The sequence below is a fragment of the Pseudophryne corroboree genome, chromosome 1 (assembly GCF_028390025.1).
Source record: "Pseudophryne corroboree isolate aPseCor3 chromosome 1, aPseCor3.hap2, whole genome shotgun sequence".
NCBI classification, from domain to species: Eukaryota; Metazoa; Chordata; class Amphibia; order Anura; family Myobatrachidae; genus Pseudophryne; species Pseudophryne corroboree.
The window spans coordinates 866,135,009-866,156,643 of NC_086444.1; the positions used below are offsets into that span (position 1 = coordinate 866,135,009).

Below are 21,635 nucleotides of genomic sequence, written 5' to 3' on the forward strand. Positions count from 1 at the left end.
TATGGTGTCTCTGGACATCAAGGATGCTTACTTGCATGTCCCCATTTATCCACCTCATCGGGAGTACCTCAGATTTGTGGTACAGGACTGTCATTACCAATTCCAGACGTTGCCGTTTGGGCTCTCCACGGCACCGAGAATATTTACCAAGGTAATGGCGGAAATGATGGTGCTCCTGAGAAAGCAAGGAGTCACAATTATCCCATACTTGGACGATCTCCTCATAAAGGCGAGGTCCAGAGAGCAGTTGCTGATCAGCGTAGCACACTCTCAGGAAGTGTTGCAACAGCACGGCTGGATTCTGAATATCTCAAAATCGCAGCTGATTCCTACGACGCGTCTGCCCTTTCTGGGCATGATTCTGGACACAGACCAGAAGAAGGTGTTTCTCCCGGCGGAGAAGGCTCAGGAGCTCATGACTCTAGTCAGAGACCTCTTAAAACCGAAACAGGTGTCGGTGCATCACTGCACACAAGTCCTGGGAAAGTTGGTGTCATCATACGAAGCCATTCCCTTCGGCAGGTTCCATGCGAGGATCTTTCAGTGGGATCTGTTGGACAAGTGGTCCGGATCGCATCTTCAGATGCATCGGCTGATCACCCTGTCCCCCAGGGCCAGGGTGTCTCTTCTGTGGTGGCTGCAGAGTGCTCACCTTCTCGAGGGCCGCAGGTTCGGCATACAGGACTGGGTCCTGGTGACCACGGATGCGAGCCTCCGAGGATGGGGGGCAGTCACTCAGGGAAGAAACTTCCAAGGGTTGTGGTCAAGTCAGGAGGCTTGTCTGCACATCAATATCCTGGAACTAAGGGCCATATACAACGCCCTGAGTCAAGCGGAGCCTCTGCTTCGCAACCAACCGGTGCTGATTCAGTCAGACAACATCACCGCAGTGGCTCATGTAAACCGCCAGGGCGGCACAAGAAGCAGAGTGGCGATGGCGGAAGCCACCAGGATTCTTCGTTGGGCGGAGAATCACGTGCAAGCACTGTCAGCAGTGTTCATTCCGGGAGTGGACAACTGGGAAGCAGACTTCCTCAGCAGGCACGACCTCCACCCGGGAGAGTGGGGACTTCATCAAAAAGTTTTCACGCAGATTGCAAGTCGGTGGGAATTGCCACAGGTGGACATGATGGCGTCCCGCCTCAACAAAAAGCTAAAAAGGTATTGTGCCAGGTCAAGGGACCCTCAGGCGATAGCTGTGGACGCACTGGTAACACCGTGGGTGTTCCAGTCGGTCTATGTGTTTCCTCCTCTTCCTCTCATACCCAAGGTACTGAGAATCGTAAGGAAAAGAAGAGTGAAAACAATACTCATTGTTCCGGACTGGCCAAGAAGGCTTACAGAGGAACCATGGCCTCTGCCTCTGACAGGACCTGTTGCAACAGGGGCCCTGTCTGTTCCAAGACTTACCGCGGCTGCGTTTGACGGCATGGCGGTTGAACGCCGAATCCTAGCAGAAAAGGGCATTCCGGATGAAGTTATTCCTACGCTGATAAAGGCTAGGAAGGACGTGACAGCAAAGCATTATCACCGTATATGGCGAAAATATGTTGCTTGGTGTGAGGCCAGGAAGGCCCCTGCAGAGGAATTCCAGCTGGGTCGATTCCTGCACTTTCTACTGTCGGGTGTGACTATGGGCCTAAAATTAGGGCCCATAAAGGTCCAGAGTTCGGCCCTATCCATCTTCTTTCAAAAAGAACTGGCTTCACTGCCTGAGGTTCAGACGTTTGTTAAGGGAGTGCTGCATATTCAGCCCCCTTTTGTGCCACCAGTGGCACCTTGGGATCTTAACGTGGTGTTGGATTTCCTGAAATCCCACTGGTTTGAGCCACTTAAGACCGTGGAACTAAAGTATCTCACGTCGAAAGTGGTCATGCTGTTGGCTTTAGCTTCAGCTAGGCGTGTGTCAGAATTGGTGTCTTTGTCATGTAAAAGCCCCTATCTGGTTTTCCATATGGACAGGGCAGAATTGCGGACTCGTCCGCAGTTTCTGCCAAAGGTGGTGTCATCTTTTCATTTGAACCAACCTATTGTGGTGCCTGTTGCTGGACGTAGTCCGGGCTTTGAAGATTTATGTAACCAGAACGGCTGGAGTCAGGAAGACTGACTCGCTGTTTATCCTGTATGCATCCAACAAGCTGGGTGCTCCTGCTTCAAAGCAAACTATTGCTCGCTGGATCTGTAACACGATTCAGCAGGCTCATTCTGCGGCGGGATTGCCGCAGCCGAAATTAGTGAAAGCCCATTCCACAATGAAAGTGGGCTCTTCTTGGGCGGCTGCCCGAGGGGTCTCGGCATTACAGCTTTGCCGAGCTGCTACTTGGTCGGGTTCAAACACTTTTGCAAAATTCTACAGGTTTGATACCCTGGCTGAGGAGGACCTTGTGTTTGCCCATTCGGTGCTGCAGAGTCATCCGCACTCTCCCGCCCGTTTGGGAGCTTTGGTATAATCCCCATGGTCCTTACGGAGTCCCCAGCATCCACTAGGACGTTAGAGAAAATAAGAATTTACTCACCGGTAATTCTATTTCTCGTAGTCCATAGTGGATGCTGGGCGCCCGTCCCAAGTGCGGACTTTCTGCAATACGTGTATATAGTTATTGCTTAACAAAGGGTTATGGTTATGTAGCATCGGTTGAGTGATGCTCAGTTGTTGTTCATACTGTTAACTGGGTAAGTTTATCACAAGTTGTACAGTGTGATTGGTGTGGCTGGTATGAGTCTTACCCTGGATTCCAAAATCCTTTCCTTGTAAAGTCAGCTCTTCCGGGCACAGTTTCCTTGACTGAGGTCTGGAGGAGGGGCATAGAGGGAGGAGCCAGTGCACACCAGATAGTACTGAATCTTTATTTAGAGTGCCCAGTCTCCTGCGGAGCCCGTCTATTCCCCATGGTCCTTACGGAGTCCCCAGCATCCACTACGGACTACGAGAAATAGAATTACCGGTGAGTAAATTCTTATTTTTTTCCCTCAAAATTCTACACACACTACCCCATGACAACGTGAAAAAAGTGTTTTTTGAGATTGTAGCTAATTTTTTTAAAATAAAAAAACTAAGAAATCACATGTACATAAGTATTCACAGCCTTTGCCATGAAGCTCAAAATTGAGCTCAGATGCATCCTGTTTCTACTGACCATCCTTGAGATGTTCATACAGCTTAATTGGAGTCCACCTGTGGTAAATTCAGTTGATTGGACATGATTTGAAAAGGCACACACCTGTCTATATACACTTGACAGTGCATGTCTTAGCACAAACCAAGCATGCAGTAAAAGGAATTGTCTGTAGTCCTGCGATATAAGATTGTCTCGAGGCACAAATCTGGGGAAGGGTACAGAAAAATATCTGCTACTTTGAAGGTCCCACTGAGCATAGTGGCCTCCATCATCCGTAAATGGAAGAAGTTCGGAACCACACCAGGACTCTTCTCAGAGCGGGCCGTCCGTCTAAACTGAGCGATCAGGGGGGAAGGGCCCTGGTCAGGGAGGTGACCAAGAACCCGATGGTCACTCTGTCAGAGCTACAGCATTCCTCTGTGGAGAGAGGAGAACCTTCCAGAAGGACAACCATCTCTGCAGCAATCCACCAATCAGGCCTGTATGGTAGAGTGGACAGACGGAAGCCACTCCTTAGTAAAAAGCACATGGCAGCCCGACTGGATTTGCCAAAATGCACCTGAAGTACTCTCAGACCATGAGAAACAAAATTCTCTGGTCTGATGAGACAAAGATTAAACTCTTTGGCGTGAATGCCAGGCGTCATGTTTGGAGGAAACCACGCACCGCTCATCACCAGGCCAATACCATCCCTACAGTGAAGCATGGTGGCAGCATCATGCTGTGGGGATGGGTTTTTAGCGGCAGGAACTGGGAGACTAGTCAGGATAGAGGGAAAGATGAATGCAGCAATGTACTGCGACATCCTGGATGAAAACCTGATCATGACCTCAGACTGGGGCGACGGTTCATCTCTCAGCAGGACAACAACCCTAAGCACACAGCCAAGACATCAAAGGAGTGGCTTCAGGACAACTTTGTGTATGTCCTTGAGTGCCCAGCCAGAGCCCAGACTTGAATCCGATTGAACATTTCTGGAGAGATCTGAAAATGGCTGTGCACCAACGCTTCCCATCCAACCTGATGAAGCTTAAGAGGTGCTGCAAAGAAGAATGGGCGAAACTGCCCAAAGATAGGTGTGCCAAGCTTGTGGCATCATATTCAAAAAGACTTGAGGCTGTAATTGCTGCCAAAGGTGCATCAACAAGTATTGAGCAAAGGCTGTGAATACTTATGTACATGTGATTTCTTCGTTTTTTATTTTTAATAAATTGGCAAAAATCTCTCTAAAAAAAACAACCCTTTTTTCACGTTGTCATTATGGTGTATTGTGTGTAGAATATTGTGGGAAAAATGAATTTATTCCATTTTGGAATAAGGCTGTAACATAACAATGTGGAAAAAGTGAAGTGCTGTGAATAATTTACGGATGCACTGTAGCTAACCTCATGCCTAATTGAATCTGCCCCAAAATGTCCCTGGATATTAAATTATTAGCAGTTATGCAACTTCAGTTCATAAGCCTATGAGAATTTCAGTGGATTTTTGATGCACTAACCAGCCATGTTTACCGAAGGTCATGACAACACTTAATGAACAGGCATCCCCCATTTTCTGACAGCTGTCAAACACATGAATGAGCACTTTTGCTTACAGGTTTCTGAAACTACAGTACTTTATTTATTTTATTATTTATTTATTACCAGTTATTTATATAGCGCACACATATTCCGCAGCGCTGTACAGAGAATATTTGCCCATTCACATCAGTCCCTGCCCCAGTGGAGCTTACATTCTATATTCCCTACCACATGTACACACACACATTCATACTAGTGTTAATTTTGTTGGGAGCCAATGGATTGTGGGAGGAAACCGGAGTACCCGGAGGAAACCCACGCAAGTACGGGGAGAATATACAAACTCCGCACAGTTGGGGCCATGGTGGGAATCGAACCCATGACCTCAGTGCTGTGAGGCAGTAATGCTAACCATTACACCATCCGTACTGCCCCAGTACTCAGTGCAATCAGTACTCTGATTTGCATGGGTTTTTTGGAGCAGAGAGAAGCATGAAAATGATGCAGAATTCCCGTGCAAGATTGCAGCTTTTTAAAAAGATAAGAATGTGGATGTTGATTTTTATTTTATTTTTTTATTTTTTATTTTTTTATCCCTTAAAGTGCATAAGAATACATATTAAAGGACACCCCAAGACTGTCAGGAAAAAATATCTGCATGGATGAGCCCTAAGCGCATGTGAGAAAAGTTAAAACTTCCTTTAGTAAAAGTAGAAGCTATAAAAAGCAACAAATAATGAACATAAGCAATCAAAGCAAAAACACCAGATTAAAAAGGGATGTCTTCAGCAAATCCTAATTGCAGTAATTACAGATTTCCTTTCATGCACTGAAAGGAGAAAAAAAATCAGATGTTAATTATATTGATCACTCTGTTCTGCTTATAATGCTAATCGATGAAATGTAATCTTTCACTATGTTAAAACACTGCTGTACAAATTAGGTTAAACCTAATAACTGATTTTATTTACATTGTGCTTTTTTTTATTTCTTTTTTTTTTCTGGCTAGGTCTGAAAGAGATTGCATTCTGGGCTGGGAGAATTATCTTGATCCTCGCTCTTGTAACTTTTCTCGTTTCTGTTGTGGCTCCATATTTTTCCACAGTTCGTCTATCTAGCTATTCTCCAACAGGTAAAGACCGGGGTCATTGTATTTTGTACTATTTCTGACAGCGATCACAAGTAAAATTGGATTATTTAGAAACTAATGTGAATGCTGAATAATTCAAGTATATTATAATTTCTCATAGGTGCTAAGGGCCTGATTCCGATTGTATGCAATGCCAATGTTCATGCAACTGAGCGATTATCGTTCGACTGCTCATGCGCCGTGAGCACACTGCACATGCGTTAAGTTACAGATGGGTCCTCCGTTATCTTGGCTGTTTCTGCGCATAGACGGCGGTTTAGTCACGTCTAGGCGATAGGTTGCTTAATAATAATTTTATTTATATAGCGCTCTTTCTCCAATAGGACTCAAGGCACTTGCTTACTTTAATCACGGACAGGAGCATTGAGGCACGACTAGATAGTGAACATGCAATACACATCTCCACCACTGGGTGGCTAATGCTCCACTAATCCAGTACTTTAGATCGAATAGCGGCGGATTGATCTACAGTACAAGCTCTGGCAAATGATCAGTGATGACTGTAATGTTAATATACAGTCCTGTACTGCATACTGTACAAACAGATGGTGACCAATGGTCAGATGGAGAGAGTTTTAAAAAAAAAATAGTTTATACAGACGCAAACGGACGTGTTAAAACATTTGTGTATGCAGACGCAACTGATGTGTGAAAGGAATAATGTAGCTCATTGACTTTAAAGTATGTACAGTGTACTAAATACCATGTTTTGCAATATGAGTGTCAGAGTCCCCTAACGGCTTAAACAAACACCAATAGGAAGGAATCGCTGCTTGCATTACTTTTACACTTGAACTTGTGAATCTTCCATGCAGCGACGTGGGCAAGCGATGAAGGCTCCCGCCTGGGCAGCATGAAACCTACTCAAAACTGGCTAAAAGGGGACATAAGATGCTGAGGCACAGTCCTTGCCCCCGCCAGTATAAAAAATAGTGTTGAAATTGCTGAGGAGAAATGCACCATTACGGGGGCGGGGCTTCCTCCTCAGTCAGCCAGCACACTGCTCAGCGCCATTTTCTCCACACAGGCTGCAGGAGAAGAAACGCTGGTCCTCCTCCACTGCTGAACCAAGTATCAGGGTGTAAATAAGGGGGGGGGGGGGGGGTACAGTGCATTTGGTGCTGTATTTGTATAATTTGACATTATAAAAGCGCTACAGGTCTCTGTGGACATTTTAGTGTACACAGGGATTTTATATTGGCACTGAGTTGTGAACTGGCAAATCCTTCTGTGTCCTTCTGACAGATTTTACTGTGGGTCTGTCCCCTATTAGCTCCGGAGTGGCTGTGGGTGTTTGTGCACATGTGTGACATGTCTGAGGCAGGGAGCTCTTCCCCTGAGGGAGCCATTTTAGGGACACAGTTGTAATGTGGTGGCGCTGCCAGCACACCACGAGCCTGAATGGGTGAAAGAATTACGTGATAGTGTGAATCATATCAGTAAGAGATTGGATAAGTCTGAGTCTCATGCAGAAACCTGGAGAAAATCAGTCGAAGATGTGATTTTTAATAGTTTTGCTTATTCATCCACAGGGGACCCCTCTGGGTCACATAAAATAAGAATTTACTTACCGATAATTCTATTTCTCGGAGTCCGTAGTGGATGCTGGGGTTCCTGAAAGGACCATGGGGAATAGCGGCTCCGCAGGAGACAGGGCACAAAAGTAAAGCTTTCCGATCAGGTGGTGTGCACTGGCTCCTCCCCCTATGACCCTCCTCCAAGCCAGTTAGGTACTGTGCCCGGACGAGCGTACACAATAAGGGAGGAATTTTGAATCCCGGGTAAGACTCATACCAGCCACACCAATCACACCGTACAACTTGTGATCTAAACCCAGTTAACAGTATGATAACAGCGGAGCCTCTGAAAAGATGGCTCACAACAATAATAACCCGATTTTTGTAACTATGTACAAGTATTGCAGATAATCCGCACTTGGGATGGGCGCCCAGCATCCACTACGGACTCCGAGAAATAGAATTATCGGTAAGTAAATTCTTATTTTCTCTATCGTCCTAGTGGATGCTGGGGTTCCTGAAAGGACCATGGGGATTATACCAAAGCTCCCAAACGGGCGGGAGAGTGCGGATGACTCTGCAGCACCGAATGAGAGAACTCCAGGTCCTCCTTAGCCAGGGTATCAAATTTGTAGAATTTAGCAAACGTGTTTGCCCCTGACCAAGTAGCTGCTCGGCAAAGTTGTAAAGCCGAGACCCCTCGGGCAGCCGCCCAAGATGAGCCCACCTTCCTTGTGGAATGGGCATTTACATATTTTGGCTGTGGCAGGCCTGCCACAGAATGTGCAAGCTGAATTGTATTACACATCCAACTAGCAATAGTCTGCTTAGAAGCAAGAGCACCCAGTTTGTTGGGTGCATACAGGATAACAGCAAGTCAGTTTTCCTGACTCCAGCCGTCCTGGAACATATTTTCAGGGCCCTGACAACATCTAGCAACCTGGAGTCCTCCAAGTCCCTAGTAGGTGCAAGGCACCACAATAAGCTGGTTCAGGTGAAACACTGACACCACCTTAGGGAGAGAACTGGGGACGAGTCCGCAGCTCTGCCCTGTCCGAATGGACAAACAGATATGGGCTTTTTTGAGAAAAAAACACCAATTTGACACTCGCCTGGTCCAGGCCAGGGCCAAGAGCATGGTCACTTTTCATGTGAGATGCTTCAAATCCACAGATTTGACTGGTTTTAAACCAATGTGATTTGAGGAATCCCAGAACTACGTTGAGATCCCACAGTGCCACTGGAGGCACAAAAGGGGGTTGTATATGCAATACTCCCTTGACAAACTTCTGGACTTCAGGAACTGAAGCCAATTCTTTCTGGAAGAAAATCGACAGGGCCGAAATTTGAACCTTAATGGACCCCAATTTGAGGCCCATAGACACTCCTGTTTGCAGGAAATGCAGGAAACGACCGAGTTGAAATTTCTTTGTGGGGCCTTCCTGGCCTCACACCACGCAACATATTTTCGCCACATGTGGTGATAATGTTGTGCGGTCACCTCCTTTCTGGCTTTGACCAGGGTAGGAATGACCTCTTCCGGAATGCCTTTTTCCCTTAGGATCCGGCTTTCCACCGCCATGCCGACAAACGCAGCTGCGGTAAGTCTTGGAACAGACATGGTACTTGCTGAAGCAAGTCCCTTCTTAGCGGCAGAGGCCATAAGACCTCTGTAAGCATCTCTTGAAGTTCCGGGTACCAAGTCCTTCTTGGCCAATCCGGAGCCATGAGTATAGTTCTTACTCCTCTACGTCTTATAATTCTCAGCACCTTAGGTATGAGAAGCAGAGGAGGGAACACATACACCGACTGGTACACCCACGGTGTTACCAGAACGTCCACAGCTATTGCCTGAGGGTCTCTTGACCTGGCGCAATACCTGTCCCGTTTTTTGTTCAGACGGGACGCCATCATGTCCACCTTTGGTATTTCCCAACGGTTTACAATCATGTGGAAAAAACTTCCCGATGAAGTTTCCACTCTCCCGGGTGGAGGTCGTGCCTGCTGAGGAAGTCTGCTTCCCAGTTTCCATTCCCGGGATGAAACACTGCTGACAGTGCTATCACATGATTTTCCGCGCAGCGAAAAGTCCTTGCAGTTTTTGCCATTGCCCTCCTGCTTCTTGTGTCGCCCTGTCTGTTTACGTGGGCGACTGCCGTGATGTTTTTCCCACTGGATCAATACCGGCTGACCTTGAAGCAGAGGTCTTGCTAAGCTTAGAGCATTATAAATTTACCCTTAGCTCCAGTATATTTATGTGGAGAAAAGTCTCCAGACTTGATCACACTCCCTGGAAATTTTTTCCTTGTGTGACTGCTCCCCAGCCTCTCGGGCTGGGCTCCGTGGTCACCAGCATCCAATCCTGAATGCCGAATCTGCGGCCCTCTAGAAGATGAGCACTCTATAACCACCACAGGAGAGACACCCTTGTCCTTGGATATAGGGTTATCCGCTGATGCATCTGAAGATGCGATCCGGACCATTTGTCCAGCAGATCCCACTGAAAAGTTCTTGCGTGAAATCTGCCGAATGGAATTGCTTCGTAGGAAGCCACCATTTTTACCAGGACCCTTGTGCAATGATGCACTGTTTTTAGGAGGTTCCTGACTAGCTCGGATAACTCCCTGGCTTTCTCTTCCGGGAGAAACACCTTTTTCTGGACTGTGTCCAGAATCATCCCTAGGCACAGCAGACGTTTCGTCGGGATCAGCTGCGATTTTGGAATATTTAGAATCCACCCGTGCTGTTGTAGCAGTATCCTAGATAGTGCTACTCCGACCTCCAACTGTTCCCTGGACTATGCCCTTATCAGGAGATCGTCCAAGTAAGGGATAATTAAGACGCCGTTTTTTTTTCGAAGAAGAATCATCATTTCGGCCATTACCTTGGTAAAGACCCGGGGTGCCGCGGACAATCCAAACGGCAGCGTCTGAAACTGATAGTGACAGTTCTGCACCACGAACCTGAGGTACCCTTAGTAAGAAGGGCAAATTTGGGACATAGAGGTAAGCATCCCTGATGTCCCGGGACACTATATAGTCCCCTTCTTCCTGGTTCGTTATCACTGCTCTGAGTGACTCCATCTTGATTTGAACCTTTGTAAGTGTTTTTTTTTTTTAGAATAAGTCTCACCTAGCCTTCTGGCTTCAGTACCACAATATAGTGTGGAATAATACCCCTTTTCTTATAGTAGGAGGGGTAATTTAATTATCACCTGCTGGGAATACAGCTTGTGAATTTTTCCCATACTGCCTCCTTGTCGGAGGGAGACCTTGGTAAAGCAGACTTCAGGAGCCTGCGAAGGGGAAACGTCTCGACATTCCAATCTGTACCCCTGGGATACTACTTGTAGGATCCAGGGGTCCTGTATGGTCTCAGCGCCATGCTGAGAACTTGTCAGAAGCGGTGGAACGCTTCTGTTCCTGGGAATGGGCTGCCTGCTGCAGTCTTCTTCCCTTTCCTCTATCCCTGGGCAGATATGATCTTATAGGGACGAAAGGACTGAGGCTGAAAAGACGGTGTCTTTTTCTGCAGAGATGTGACTTAGGGTAAAAACGGTGGATTTTCCAGCAGTTGCCGTGGCCACCAGGTCCGATGGACCGACCCCAAATAACTCCTCTTCCTTTATACGGCAATACACCTTTGTGCCGTTTTGGAATCTGCATCACCTGACCACTGTCGTGTCCATAACATCTTCTGGCAGTTATGGACATCGCATTTACTCTTGATGCCAGAGTGCAAATATCCCTCTGTGCATCTCGCATATATAGAAATGCATCCTTTAAATGCTCTATAGTCAATAAAATACTGTCCCTGTCAAGGGTATCAATATTTTTAGTCAGGGAATCCGACCAAGCCACCCCAGCTCTGCACATCCAGGCTGAGGCGATCGCTGGTCGCAGTATAACACCAGTATGTGTGTATATACTTTTTATGATATTTTCCAGCCTCCTGTCAGCTGGTCCTTGAGGACGGCCCTATCTATAGACGGTACCGCCACTTGTTTTGATAAGCGTGTGAGCGCCTTATCCACCCTAAGGGGTGTTTCCCAACGCGCCCTAACTTCTGGCGGGAAAGGGTATACCGCCCATAATTTTCTATCGGGGGGAACCCACGCATCATCACACACTTTATTTAATTTATCTGATTCAGGAAAAACTATGGTAGTTTTTTCACATCCCACATAATACCCTCTTTTGTGGTACTTGTAGTATCAGAAATATGTAACACCTCCTTCATTGCCTTTAACGTGTGGCCCTAATAAGGAATACGTTTGTTTATTCACCGTCGACACTGGATTCAGTGCCTCTGTCTGTGTCTGTGTCGACCGACTAAAGTAAACGGGCGTTTTAAAACCCTGACGGTGTTTTTGAGACGTCTGGACCGGTACTAATTGTTTGTCGGCCGTCTCATGTCGTCAACCGACCTTGCAGCGTGTTGACATTATCACGTAATTCCCTAAATAAGCCATCCATTCCGGTGTCGACTCCCTAGAGAGTGACATCACCATTACAGGCAATTGCTCCGCCTCCTCACCAACATCGTCCTCCTACATGTCGACACACACGTACCGACATACAGCACACACACAGGGAATGCTCTGATAGAGGACAGGACCCACTAGCCCTTTGGAGAGACAGAGGGAGAGTTTGCCAGCACACACCAAAAACGCTATAATTATATAGGGACAACCTTATATAAGTGTTTTCCCTTATAGCATCTTTTTTATATATTTCTAACGCCAAATTAGTGCCCCCCCTCTCTGTTTTAACCCTGTTTCTGTAGTGCAGTGCAGGGGAGAGCCTGGGAGCCTTCCCTCCAGCCTTTCTGTGAGGGAAAATGGCGCTGTGTGCTGAGGAGATAGGCCCCGCCCCTTTTTCGGCGGCCTCGTCTCCCGCTCTTAACGGATTTTGGCAGGGGTTAAATATCTCCATATAGCCTCCGGAGGCTATATGTGAGGTATTTTTAGCCAAAATAGGTATTCATTTGCCTCCCAGGGCGCCCCCCTCCCAGCGCCCTGCACCCTCAGTGACTGCCGTGTGAAGTGTGCTGAGAGGAAAATGGTGCACAGCTGCAGTGCTGTGCGCTACCTTTAGAAGACTGAGGAGTCTTCTGCCGCCGATTCTGGACCTCTTCTTACTTCAGCATCTGCAAGGGGGCCGGCGGCAAGGCTCCGGTGACCATCCAGGCTGTACCTGTGATCGTCCCTCTGGAGCTGATGTCCAGTAGCCAAGAAGCCAATCCATCCTGCACGCAGGTGAGTTCACTTCTTCTCCCCTAAGTCCCTCGTTGCAGTGATCCTGTTGCCAGCAGGACTCACTGTAAAATAAAAAACCTAAGCTAAACTTTTCTAAGCAGCTCTTTAGGAGAGCCACCTAGATTGCACCCTTCTCGGCCGGGCACAAAAATCTAACTGGCTTGGAGGAGGGTCATAGGGGGAGGAGCCAGTGCACACCACCTGATCGGAAAGCTTTACTTTTGTGCCCTGTCTCCTGCGGAGCCGCTATTCCCCATGGTCCTTTCAGGAACCCCAGCATCCACTAGGACGATAGAGAAAAGACCATTTGCACAAATAGTACATACTGATACCGACACGGACTCTCATTCCTGTGTCGACACTAGTGATTCCAGAGGAATAGATCCAAAATTAGTGAAGAACATTCAGTACATGATTGTTGCTATAAAGGAGCTCTTAGAAGTTACAGAAGCCCCTCCTTTACCTCAGGAGAAGGCTTACTTTTACAAGGAAAAGAGAACGTAACTTTTCCTCTGTCTCATGAGCTAAACGCTCTCTTTGAGGGAGTCTGGGTAAACCCTGAAAGAAATTTCAGATTCCCAAAAGAATTCAGGTAGCTTATCCTTTCCCGGCAGAGGACAGGAAAAGGTGGGAGTCACCCCCCGTTTTAGACAGTGCCCTGTCACGTTTAACAAAAAAGGTGATTCTCCCTGCACCTGGGACAGCTTCCCTAAAGGATCCGGCAATGGGACACTACTCAGACCTACCATTGCCTGCACGTGGGTGAGTAGTGCTATTGAAAAATGGTCAGAAAACTTGTCATCAGAGATTGACACAATAGATAAAGATGAGATTCTCCTAACGTTGGGGCATATCAAAGACGCTGCTGCATATATGCTAGAGGCCATGAAAGATATTGGGCTTTTGGGATCAAAAGCTGCTACCATGGCTATTTCAGCAAGGAGGGCGTTGTGGATTCGCCAATGGAATGCTGACGCAGATTCCAAGAGAAATATGGAGGCTCTCCCGTATAAAGGTGAGGCCTTGTTTGGAGATGGGTTGGATGCTTTAGTCTCTGCGGCTACTGCAGGTAAGTCGACATTCTTGCCATATGCTCCTGCGCCGGCGAAAAAGACACATCACTCTCAGATGCAGTCCTTTCGGCCCAATAAATCCAAAAAGGGTAAAGGTTCACCTTTCTTTGCGGGTAGAGGAAGGGGAAAAGGAAAAAAGTCTGCAGCGTCTCCGGGATCACAGGAGCAGAAATCAACCCCTGCTTCTGCCAAATCTGCAGCATGACGCTGGGGCTCCCTTGCGGGAATCCGCTCAGGTGGGGGCACGTCTGAAACTTTTCAGTCAGGTCTGGGTTCAATCTGGCCTGGACCCGTGTATATTACAAATTGTATCCCACTGGTACAAACTAGAGTTTCAAGACGTTCCCCCAGGCCGATTTTTCAAATCGGCCTTACCAGCTTCTCTACCAGACAGGGAAGTAGTAGCAGCAGCAATACAAAAATTGTGTCAGGATCAAATCATTGTCCTGGTTCCCTTGTCACAACAGGGAGAAGGGTTTTATTCAAGCCTGTTTGTAGTTCCGAAGCCGGACGGCTCGGTCAGACCAATCCTAAACCTGAAAAATCTGAATCTCTACCTGCAAAGGTTCAAGTTCAAGATGGAATCTCTGAGGGCAGTGATTTCCAGTCTGGAGCAGGGGGAATTCATGGTGTCAGTGGACATAAAAGATGCCTACTTTAATGTTCCCATTTATATATCAAGCTTATCTGAGATTCGCAGTGCAGGATTGTCATTACCAATTTCAGACGTTGCCGTTTGGACTTTCCACGGCTCCGAGGGTATTCACCAAGGTAATGGCGGAGATGATGGTCCTCCTTTGACAGAAAGGAGTCAATATAATACCGTACCTGGACGATCTCCTGTTAAAAGCGAGGTCCAGAGAAAAGCTGGTGCAAAATATTGCACTCTCCCTGACAATACTTCAACACCACAGTTGGATCATACATTTTCCAAAGTCACAGTTGGAACCGACGACAAGATTGTCCTTTCTGCGGATGATACTGGACACGGAAGTACAGAGGGTATTTCTTCCAGTAGAAAAGGCTCTGGAAATCCAGAGAATGGTCAAACATGTCCTGAAACCAACAAGAGTGTCAATTCATCAATGCATTCGGCTGTTGGGAAAGATGGTTGCGGCCTACGAGGCCATACAGTTTGGCCGATTCCATGCCAGAGTATTCCAGTGGGACCTGTTGGACAAGTGGTCTGGATCCCAACTACACATGCATCAGAGGATAATCCTGTCATCCAAAGCCAGAATTTCGCTCCTGTGGTGGCTACACAGTTCTCACCTACTAATGGGACGCAGATTCGGGATTCAGGACTGGATCCTGGTGACCGCGGATGCAAGTCTCCGAGGCTGGGGGGCAGTCACACAGGGGGAAAGCTTCCAGGGAAGATGGTCAAGTCAAGAAACTTGTCTTCACATAAATGTTCTGGAGTTGAGAGCCATTTACAACGGCCTTCTACAAGCGGTGCATCTTCTTCAAGATCAACCCGTACAGATCCAGTCAGACAATGTAACAGCAGTCGCGTACATAAACCGTCAGGGCGGAACGAAAAGCAGAGCGGCAATGGCAGAGGTGTCAAAGATCCTCCGCTGGGCAGAAAGACATGCAAGAGCTCTGTCGGCAATTTTCATTCCGGGTGTTGACAACTGGGAAGCAGACTGCCTCAGCAGACACGATCTCCATCCAGGAGAATGGGGCGTCCACCAAGAAGTCTTCGCAGAGTTGACAGGTCTTTGGGGAATTCCTCAAATAGACATGATGACGTCTCGTCGCAACAAGAAGCTTCAGAGATATTGTTCCAGGTCGAGAGACCCTCAAGCAATAGCAGTGGATGCACTGGTGGACCAGTGGGTGTTTCAGTCAGTGTATGTCTTCCCTCCACTTCCACTCATTCCAAAAGTTCTCAAAATAGTAAGAACAGGAGTTCGGGCAATCCTTATTGTCTCAGACTGGCCAAGGAGGGCTTGGTATCCAGATCTTCAGGAGTTACTCATAGAAGATCCTCGGCCTCTTTCTCTCCGCGAGGACCTGCTGCAGCAGGAGCCGTGCGTGTATCAATACTTACCGCGGCTACGTTTGACGGCATGGCTGTTGAGCGCCGGATCCTAGCCCGATAGAGTATTCCCAAAGAAGTCATTCCCACTCTTATTCAGGCCATGAAAGGAGTAACGTCTAAACATTACCACCGTATTAGGAGAAAATATGTGTCTTGGTGTGAAACCAAGAAGGCTCCTACGGAAGAGTTTCAATTAGGACGTTTTCTCCATTTTCTCCAGGCGGGTGTGGATGCAGGCCTACGATTGTGTTCAATCAAGGTCCAGATTTCAGCTTTGTCCGTTTTCTTTCAGAAACAATTGGCCTTTCTTCCAGAAGTTCAGACATTCGTGAAAGGAGTGCTACACATCCAACCTCCATTTGTGCCTCCTGTGGCACCATGGGATCTTAACGTGGTGTTACGATTCCTTCAATCGGATTGGTTTGAACCTCTCCATGAGATAGAGTTAGAATTTCTCACTTGGAAAGTGGTCATGCTGTTGGCCTTGGCATCCGCAAGACGGGTGTCTGAGTTAGGGGCCTTGTCTCACAAGAACCCTTACTTGATTTTCCATGAAGATAGGGCTGAGTTACGAACTCGTCAGTCGTTTCTTCTTTCCATATATAAACCAACCTATTGTGGTGCCAGTGGCTTGGATAAGAAAAACAGAGGCGCTGTTTGTCCTGTATGCTCCCAACAAGATTGGGTGTCCTGCTTCTAAGCAGACTATGCACGCTGGATCAGAGGTACGATTCAGCACACTCATTTCACGGCAGGATTGCCGGTACCGAATTCGGTGACTGCCCATTCTACTAGAAAGGTGGGTCATCCTGGGCGGCTGTCCGGGGGGGTCTCGGCATTACAGCTTTGCCGAGCAGCTACTTGATCAGGGGCAAACACGTTTGCTAAGTTTTACAAGTTTGACACCTTGGCCGATGAGGACCTCAAGTTTGGTCAATCGGTGCTGCAGGGTCATCCGCACTTTCCCGCCCGTACTGGAGCTTTGGTATAACCCCATGGTACTGAAGTGGACCCCAGCATCCTCTAGTACGTATGAGAAAATCCTCTTCTCCTAGTCCGTAGAGTGTACTTTACCTGTAGTTGTTATTTTGTTAAAAATGTTTTCAGCACGGTTGCTGTAATGTTCATGCCCGTTGGCATGTGTTTTGTTGAATGCCATGTGTGTGGCATGGTTGAAGTGTGAGCTGGTATGAATCTCACCATTAACTTAAAAGTAAATACTTTCCCTCGAAATGTCCGTCTCCCTGGGCACAGTTCCTATACTGAGGTCTGGAGGAGGGGCATAGAGGGAGGAGCCAGTTCACACTCTGAAAAAGTCTGAAATTGCCCATGCCTCCTGCGGAACCGTCTATACCCCATGGTACTGAAGTGGACCCCAGCATCCTCTACGGACTAGGAGAAAAGGATTTACCGGTAGGTATTAAAATCCTGTTTTTTTTTTTTTCTCCCTGACATTCACTTTATTTATTTTTTCTTTGTAATCCTTTTTTCATTGTAAAATCATTAAAAAAATCAATTGCGTTGGGTCTCCCCTCCTAAGCATAAAAAAAATGTTTTCTTTGTAATCCTTTTTTCATTGTGAAATCATAAAAAAAAATTGCGTTAGGTCTCCCCTCCTAAGCATAACCAGCCTCGGGCTCTTTGAGTCGGTCCTGGATAAAAATGCACAGGTTTCCCCCATATTTAGACAACCAGCACCGGGCTCTTGGTCCGGTCCTGGTTCCAAAAATACGGGGGATAAAAGAAGTAGGGGTCCCCCGTATTTTTAAAACCAGCACCGGGCTCCACTAGCCAGAGAGATAATGCCACAGCCAGGGGACACTTTTTTTATACTGGTCCCTGCGGCCGTGGCATTACCCCCCCAACTAGTCACAGCTGGCCAGGGTTCCCTGGGGGAGTGGGGACCCCTTAAATCAAGGGGTCACCCCCCCCCCTCCCCAAGAGACAGGGGTGAAGCCCGAGGCTGACCCCCCCCATCCATGGGCTGATAGCCTTTCAAAGTGTAAAAAAAAGAATATTGCTTTTTGTTGTGAAACAACAAGTACAGCAAGCCTCCCCTGCTTGCTGGTACTTGAAGAACCACAAGTACCAGCATGCGGGGATATAACGGGCCCGTTTGTACCTGTAGTTCTACAACAAAAGAAATACCCAAATAAAAACAAGACACACACACCGTGACAGTACAAATTTCTTAAAACACACTTACACACTCATACATACTTACCTACTGTACATCCCACGCCGCCCAATCACGTCCCCTTGTCCAGCAGAAACCAGTAGGGGTACCTGTGAAAAAAAATAAACAAAAATACTAGCCTATTATCCAGTGATGATCGATCTTCTTTGTTCTTCATTTTGCGGTCTGCCAAAAAGGGCTTTGTACCGATTTTTGACTCTCCAAATTAACATTGAAAGTATAGGAAAGCGAGCGTGGCCACGCCCCTTTCCTAATTTGAACAGGTTTACATGTGTAAAATGTTGAAGGGTATGGTACATGCATGCATTGCACTGTAGCCTACAAAACCTATGCCGTCGCTCGCCCCATAGCTGAACGCTGCCACAAGGCGGGGGGGTCACGGGCGGTAGCCATTTCAATTGAGTCTGGCCTGCTACAGAAATGTATGTGTACCATACGGTGCATAGAACCTTATCCTCATAGCCGCTGTGTGTTTTATAGAATACAGCTCCTGCAGCTTTGCCCTGCTTTATGTAAAACTTCTGTGAAAGTATAGTACAGTACAATAGTAACAAAATAAAAAAATTACTAAAGTGTCAGGAAAAAAATCGGATTTTAATTACCTACCGGTAAATCCTTTTCTCGTAGTCCGTAGAGGATGCTGGGGTCCATTAGTACCATGGGGTATAGACGGGTCCCTTGGGAGCCATGGGCACTTTAAGAGTTTACTAGTGTGGGCTGGCTCCTCCCTCTATGCCCCTCCTACCAGACTCAGTCTAGAAACTGTTCCCAAGGAGACGGACATACTTCGAGAGAAGGAAATACACAGATAGTGAGATTCACACCAGCGCACACATAACAACAGAAACCAAGCCAACCAGCTTGAAACAAGTCAGCAACGGCTGAACAACATTACTTAACCAAGTAACAATGCAGTATTTAACCAACTAATAAGACAGTACTGAAACAAGTAACGACTGCATGAGAACGAAGCGCTGGGCGGGCGCCCAGCATCCTCTACGGACTACGAGAAAAGGATTTACTGGTAGGTAATTAAAATCCTATTTTCTCTTACATCCTAGAGGAAGCTGGGGTCCACATTAGTACCATGGGGATGTACCAAAGCTCCCGGTACGGGAGGGAGAGCGCGGAGGCTCCTGCAGAACCGATTGGCCTCTGAGGATCTAAAGTTTGGTCAAAGTATTGAACTTGTAGAACTTAGCAAACGTGTTCGACCCTGACCAAGTAGCCGCTCGGCATAGTTGTAAAGCCGAGACACCTCGGGCAGCCGCCCAGGAAGAACCCACTTTACGAGTAGAGTGGGCCTTAACAGATCTTGGACACAGCAAGCCTGCCGTAGAATAAGCATGCTGAACAGTAAACCTTATCCAGCGAGAAATCGTCTGCTTAGAAGCAGGACACCCAATCTTGTTGGGATCATAAAGGACAAACAGAGAGTCCGACTTCCTGTGACGAGAAGTTCTCTTCACCTAAATCTTCGTAGCCCTCACAACATCCAAGGACTTTGAAGTAATTGAGTCAGTAGCCACTGGCACCACAATAGGTTGGTTGATATGAAAAGCCGACACAACCTTAGGAAGAAAGTACTGACGCGTCCTGAGCTCAGCTCTATTTTCATGGAAGATCAAGTAGGGGCTCTTGCAGGACAATGCCCCCAATTCTGACACACGTCTAGCAGATGCCATCGCTAAGAGCGTGACCGCCTTCGAAGTAAGAAACTTGGCATCAGCCTCCTGTAAAGGCTCAAATCAATCCGACTGCAGGAACTTCAGCACCACGTTAAGATCCTAAGGTGCCGTAGGAGGCACAAAGGGAGGCTGGATGTGCAGAACCCCTTTCAAGAAAGTCTGAACCTCAGGGAGGGCAGCCAATTGTTTCTGGAAGAAAATGGACTAGGCCGAGATCTGGACTTTTATGGAGCCCAAGCGCAGGCCCACATCCACACCTGCTTGCAGAAAGAGGAGAAAACGCCCCAGTTGAAACTCCACCGTAGGAAACTTCTTGGATTCACACCAAGACACGTACTTTTTACAAATCCGATGGTAATGTTTTGATGTTACTCCTTTCCTAGCCTGTATCAGGGTAGGAATAACCTTGTTCGGAATGCCCTTCCGAGCTAAGATCTGGCGTACAACTTCCATGCCGTCAAACGTAGCCGTGGTAAGTCTTGATAAGCGAACGTGTTGCAGAAGGTCCTTTCGAAGAGGAAGAGGCCTCAGATCTTCTAGCAATAACTCCAGAAGATCCGTGTACCAAGCCCTTCTTGGCCAGTCCGAAGCAATGAGGATCGCCTGAACTCTTGTTCTTTTTATTAGTTTGAGAATCCTTGGAATAAGTGGAAGTGGAGGGAACACATACACAGACTTGAACACACACGGAGTCACCAGGGCGTCCATCGCCACTGCTTGTGGGACTCTCGACCTGGAACAGTACCTTCGATGCTTCTTGTTGAGGCGGGAGGCCATCATGTCTATTTGAGGTACGCCCCAAAGACATGTTACCTCCTCGAACACCTCCGGGTGGGGGCCCCACTCTCCTGGATGATCGTGTCTGCTGAGGAAGTCCGCTTCCCAGTTGTCCACTCCCTGAATGAAGATCGCTGACAGCGCCATCGCGTGCTTTTCTACCCAGAGGAGGATTCTTGTTACCTCGGACATTGCAGCTCTGCTCTTCGTTCTGCCCTGTCGGTTTATGTAGGCCACCGTCGTTACATTGTCCGACTGAACCTGAATGGCCTGATCTTTGAGAAGATGTGCAGGCTGTAGAAAACCATTGTACACGGCCAGAATGTTTATTGGAAGGAGAGATTCCTGACTGGACCACCTTCCTTGGAAGTTTTCCCCTTGGGTGACTGCTCCCCAACCTCTGAGACTTGCATTCGTGGTTAGGAGAATCCAATTCTGAATCCCGAACCTGCGGCCCTCCAGTAGGTGAGAAGTTTGCAGCCACCAGAGGAGCGAGATTCTGGATTTCGGCGACAGACGTATCCTCTGGTGCATGTGAAGGTGAGATCCCGACCATTTGTCCAGGAGATCCAGTTGGAAAGGTCGTGCATGAAATCTTCCGTACTGTAGAGCCTCGTAAGAGGCCACCATCTTCCCCAGAAGGCGAATGCACTGATGAATCGACAGCCAGGCTGGCTTCAGGACATCCCGGACCATTTGTTGCATCACCAACGCTTTCTCCTCCGGTAGAAACACCCTCTGTACTTCCGTGTCGAGGATCATCCCCAGGAAGGACAGTCTCCTTGTCGGCTCCAAATGTGACTTTGGAAGGTTCAGGATCCATCCATGATCCTGTAGCAGTTGATTGGAGAGAGCAATGCTCTGCAACAGCTTTTACCTGGAAGACGCCTTTATCAGTAGATCGTCCAGATAAGGAATGATGTTCACACCCTGCTTGCGGAGGAGTTGCAACATCTCCGCCATTACCTTGGTGAACACCTTTGGTGCCGTAGAGAGACCAAACGGCAGTGCCTGGAACGGATAGTGACAGTCCAGCAGCGCAAATCTTAGATAAGCTTGGTGAGGCGGCCAGATCGGGGTACGCATCCTTGATATCCAGGGATACCAGGAATTCTCTCTTCTCCAGACCTGAGCTCACCGCTCTCAGAGACTCCATCTTGATTTTGAAGTCCCTTAAGTAGGGGTTCAATGACTTTAGGTTTAATATAGGCCGTACCGAGCCCTCCGGTTTCAGTACTACAAAAAGGTTTGAGAAATAACCCTTGTGTTGAAGATGACGTGGAACTGGAA

The 21,635-nt window shown here is 47.5% G+C and overlaps 1 protein-coding gene across 3 annotated transcripts in view; it reads left to right on the forward strand.

Moving 5' to 3' along the window:
- Positions 1–21,635, forward strand: part of UBXN8 (UBX domain protein 8) — a 160,071-nt gene that overhangs the window by 65,921 nt on the left and 72,515 nt on the right. For all 3 annotated transcript variants that reach the window (XM_063920010.1, XM_063920011.1, XM_063920009.1), the window contains exon 2: positions 5,649–5,771. In XM_063920010.1, coding sequence (XP_063776080.1) covers positions 5,649–5,771 — 123 coding nt within the window. The remainder of the gene's footprint in view (positions 1–5,648; positions 5,772–21,635) is intronic.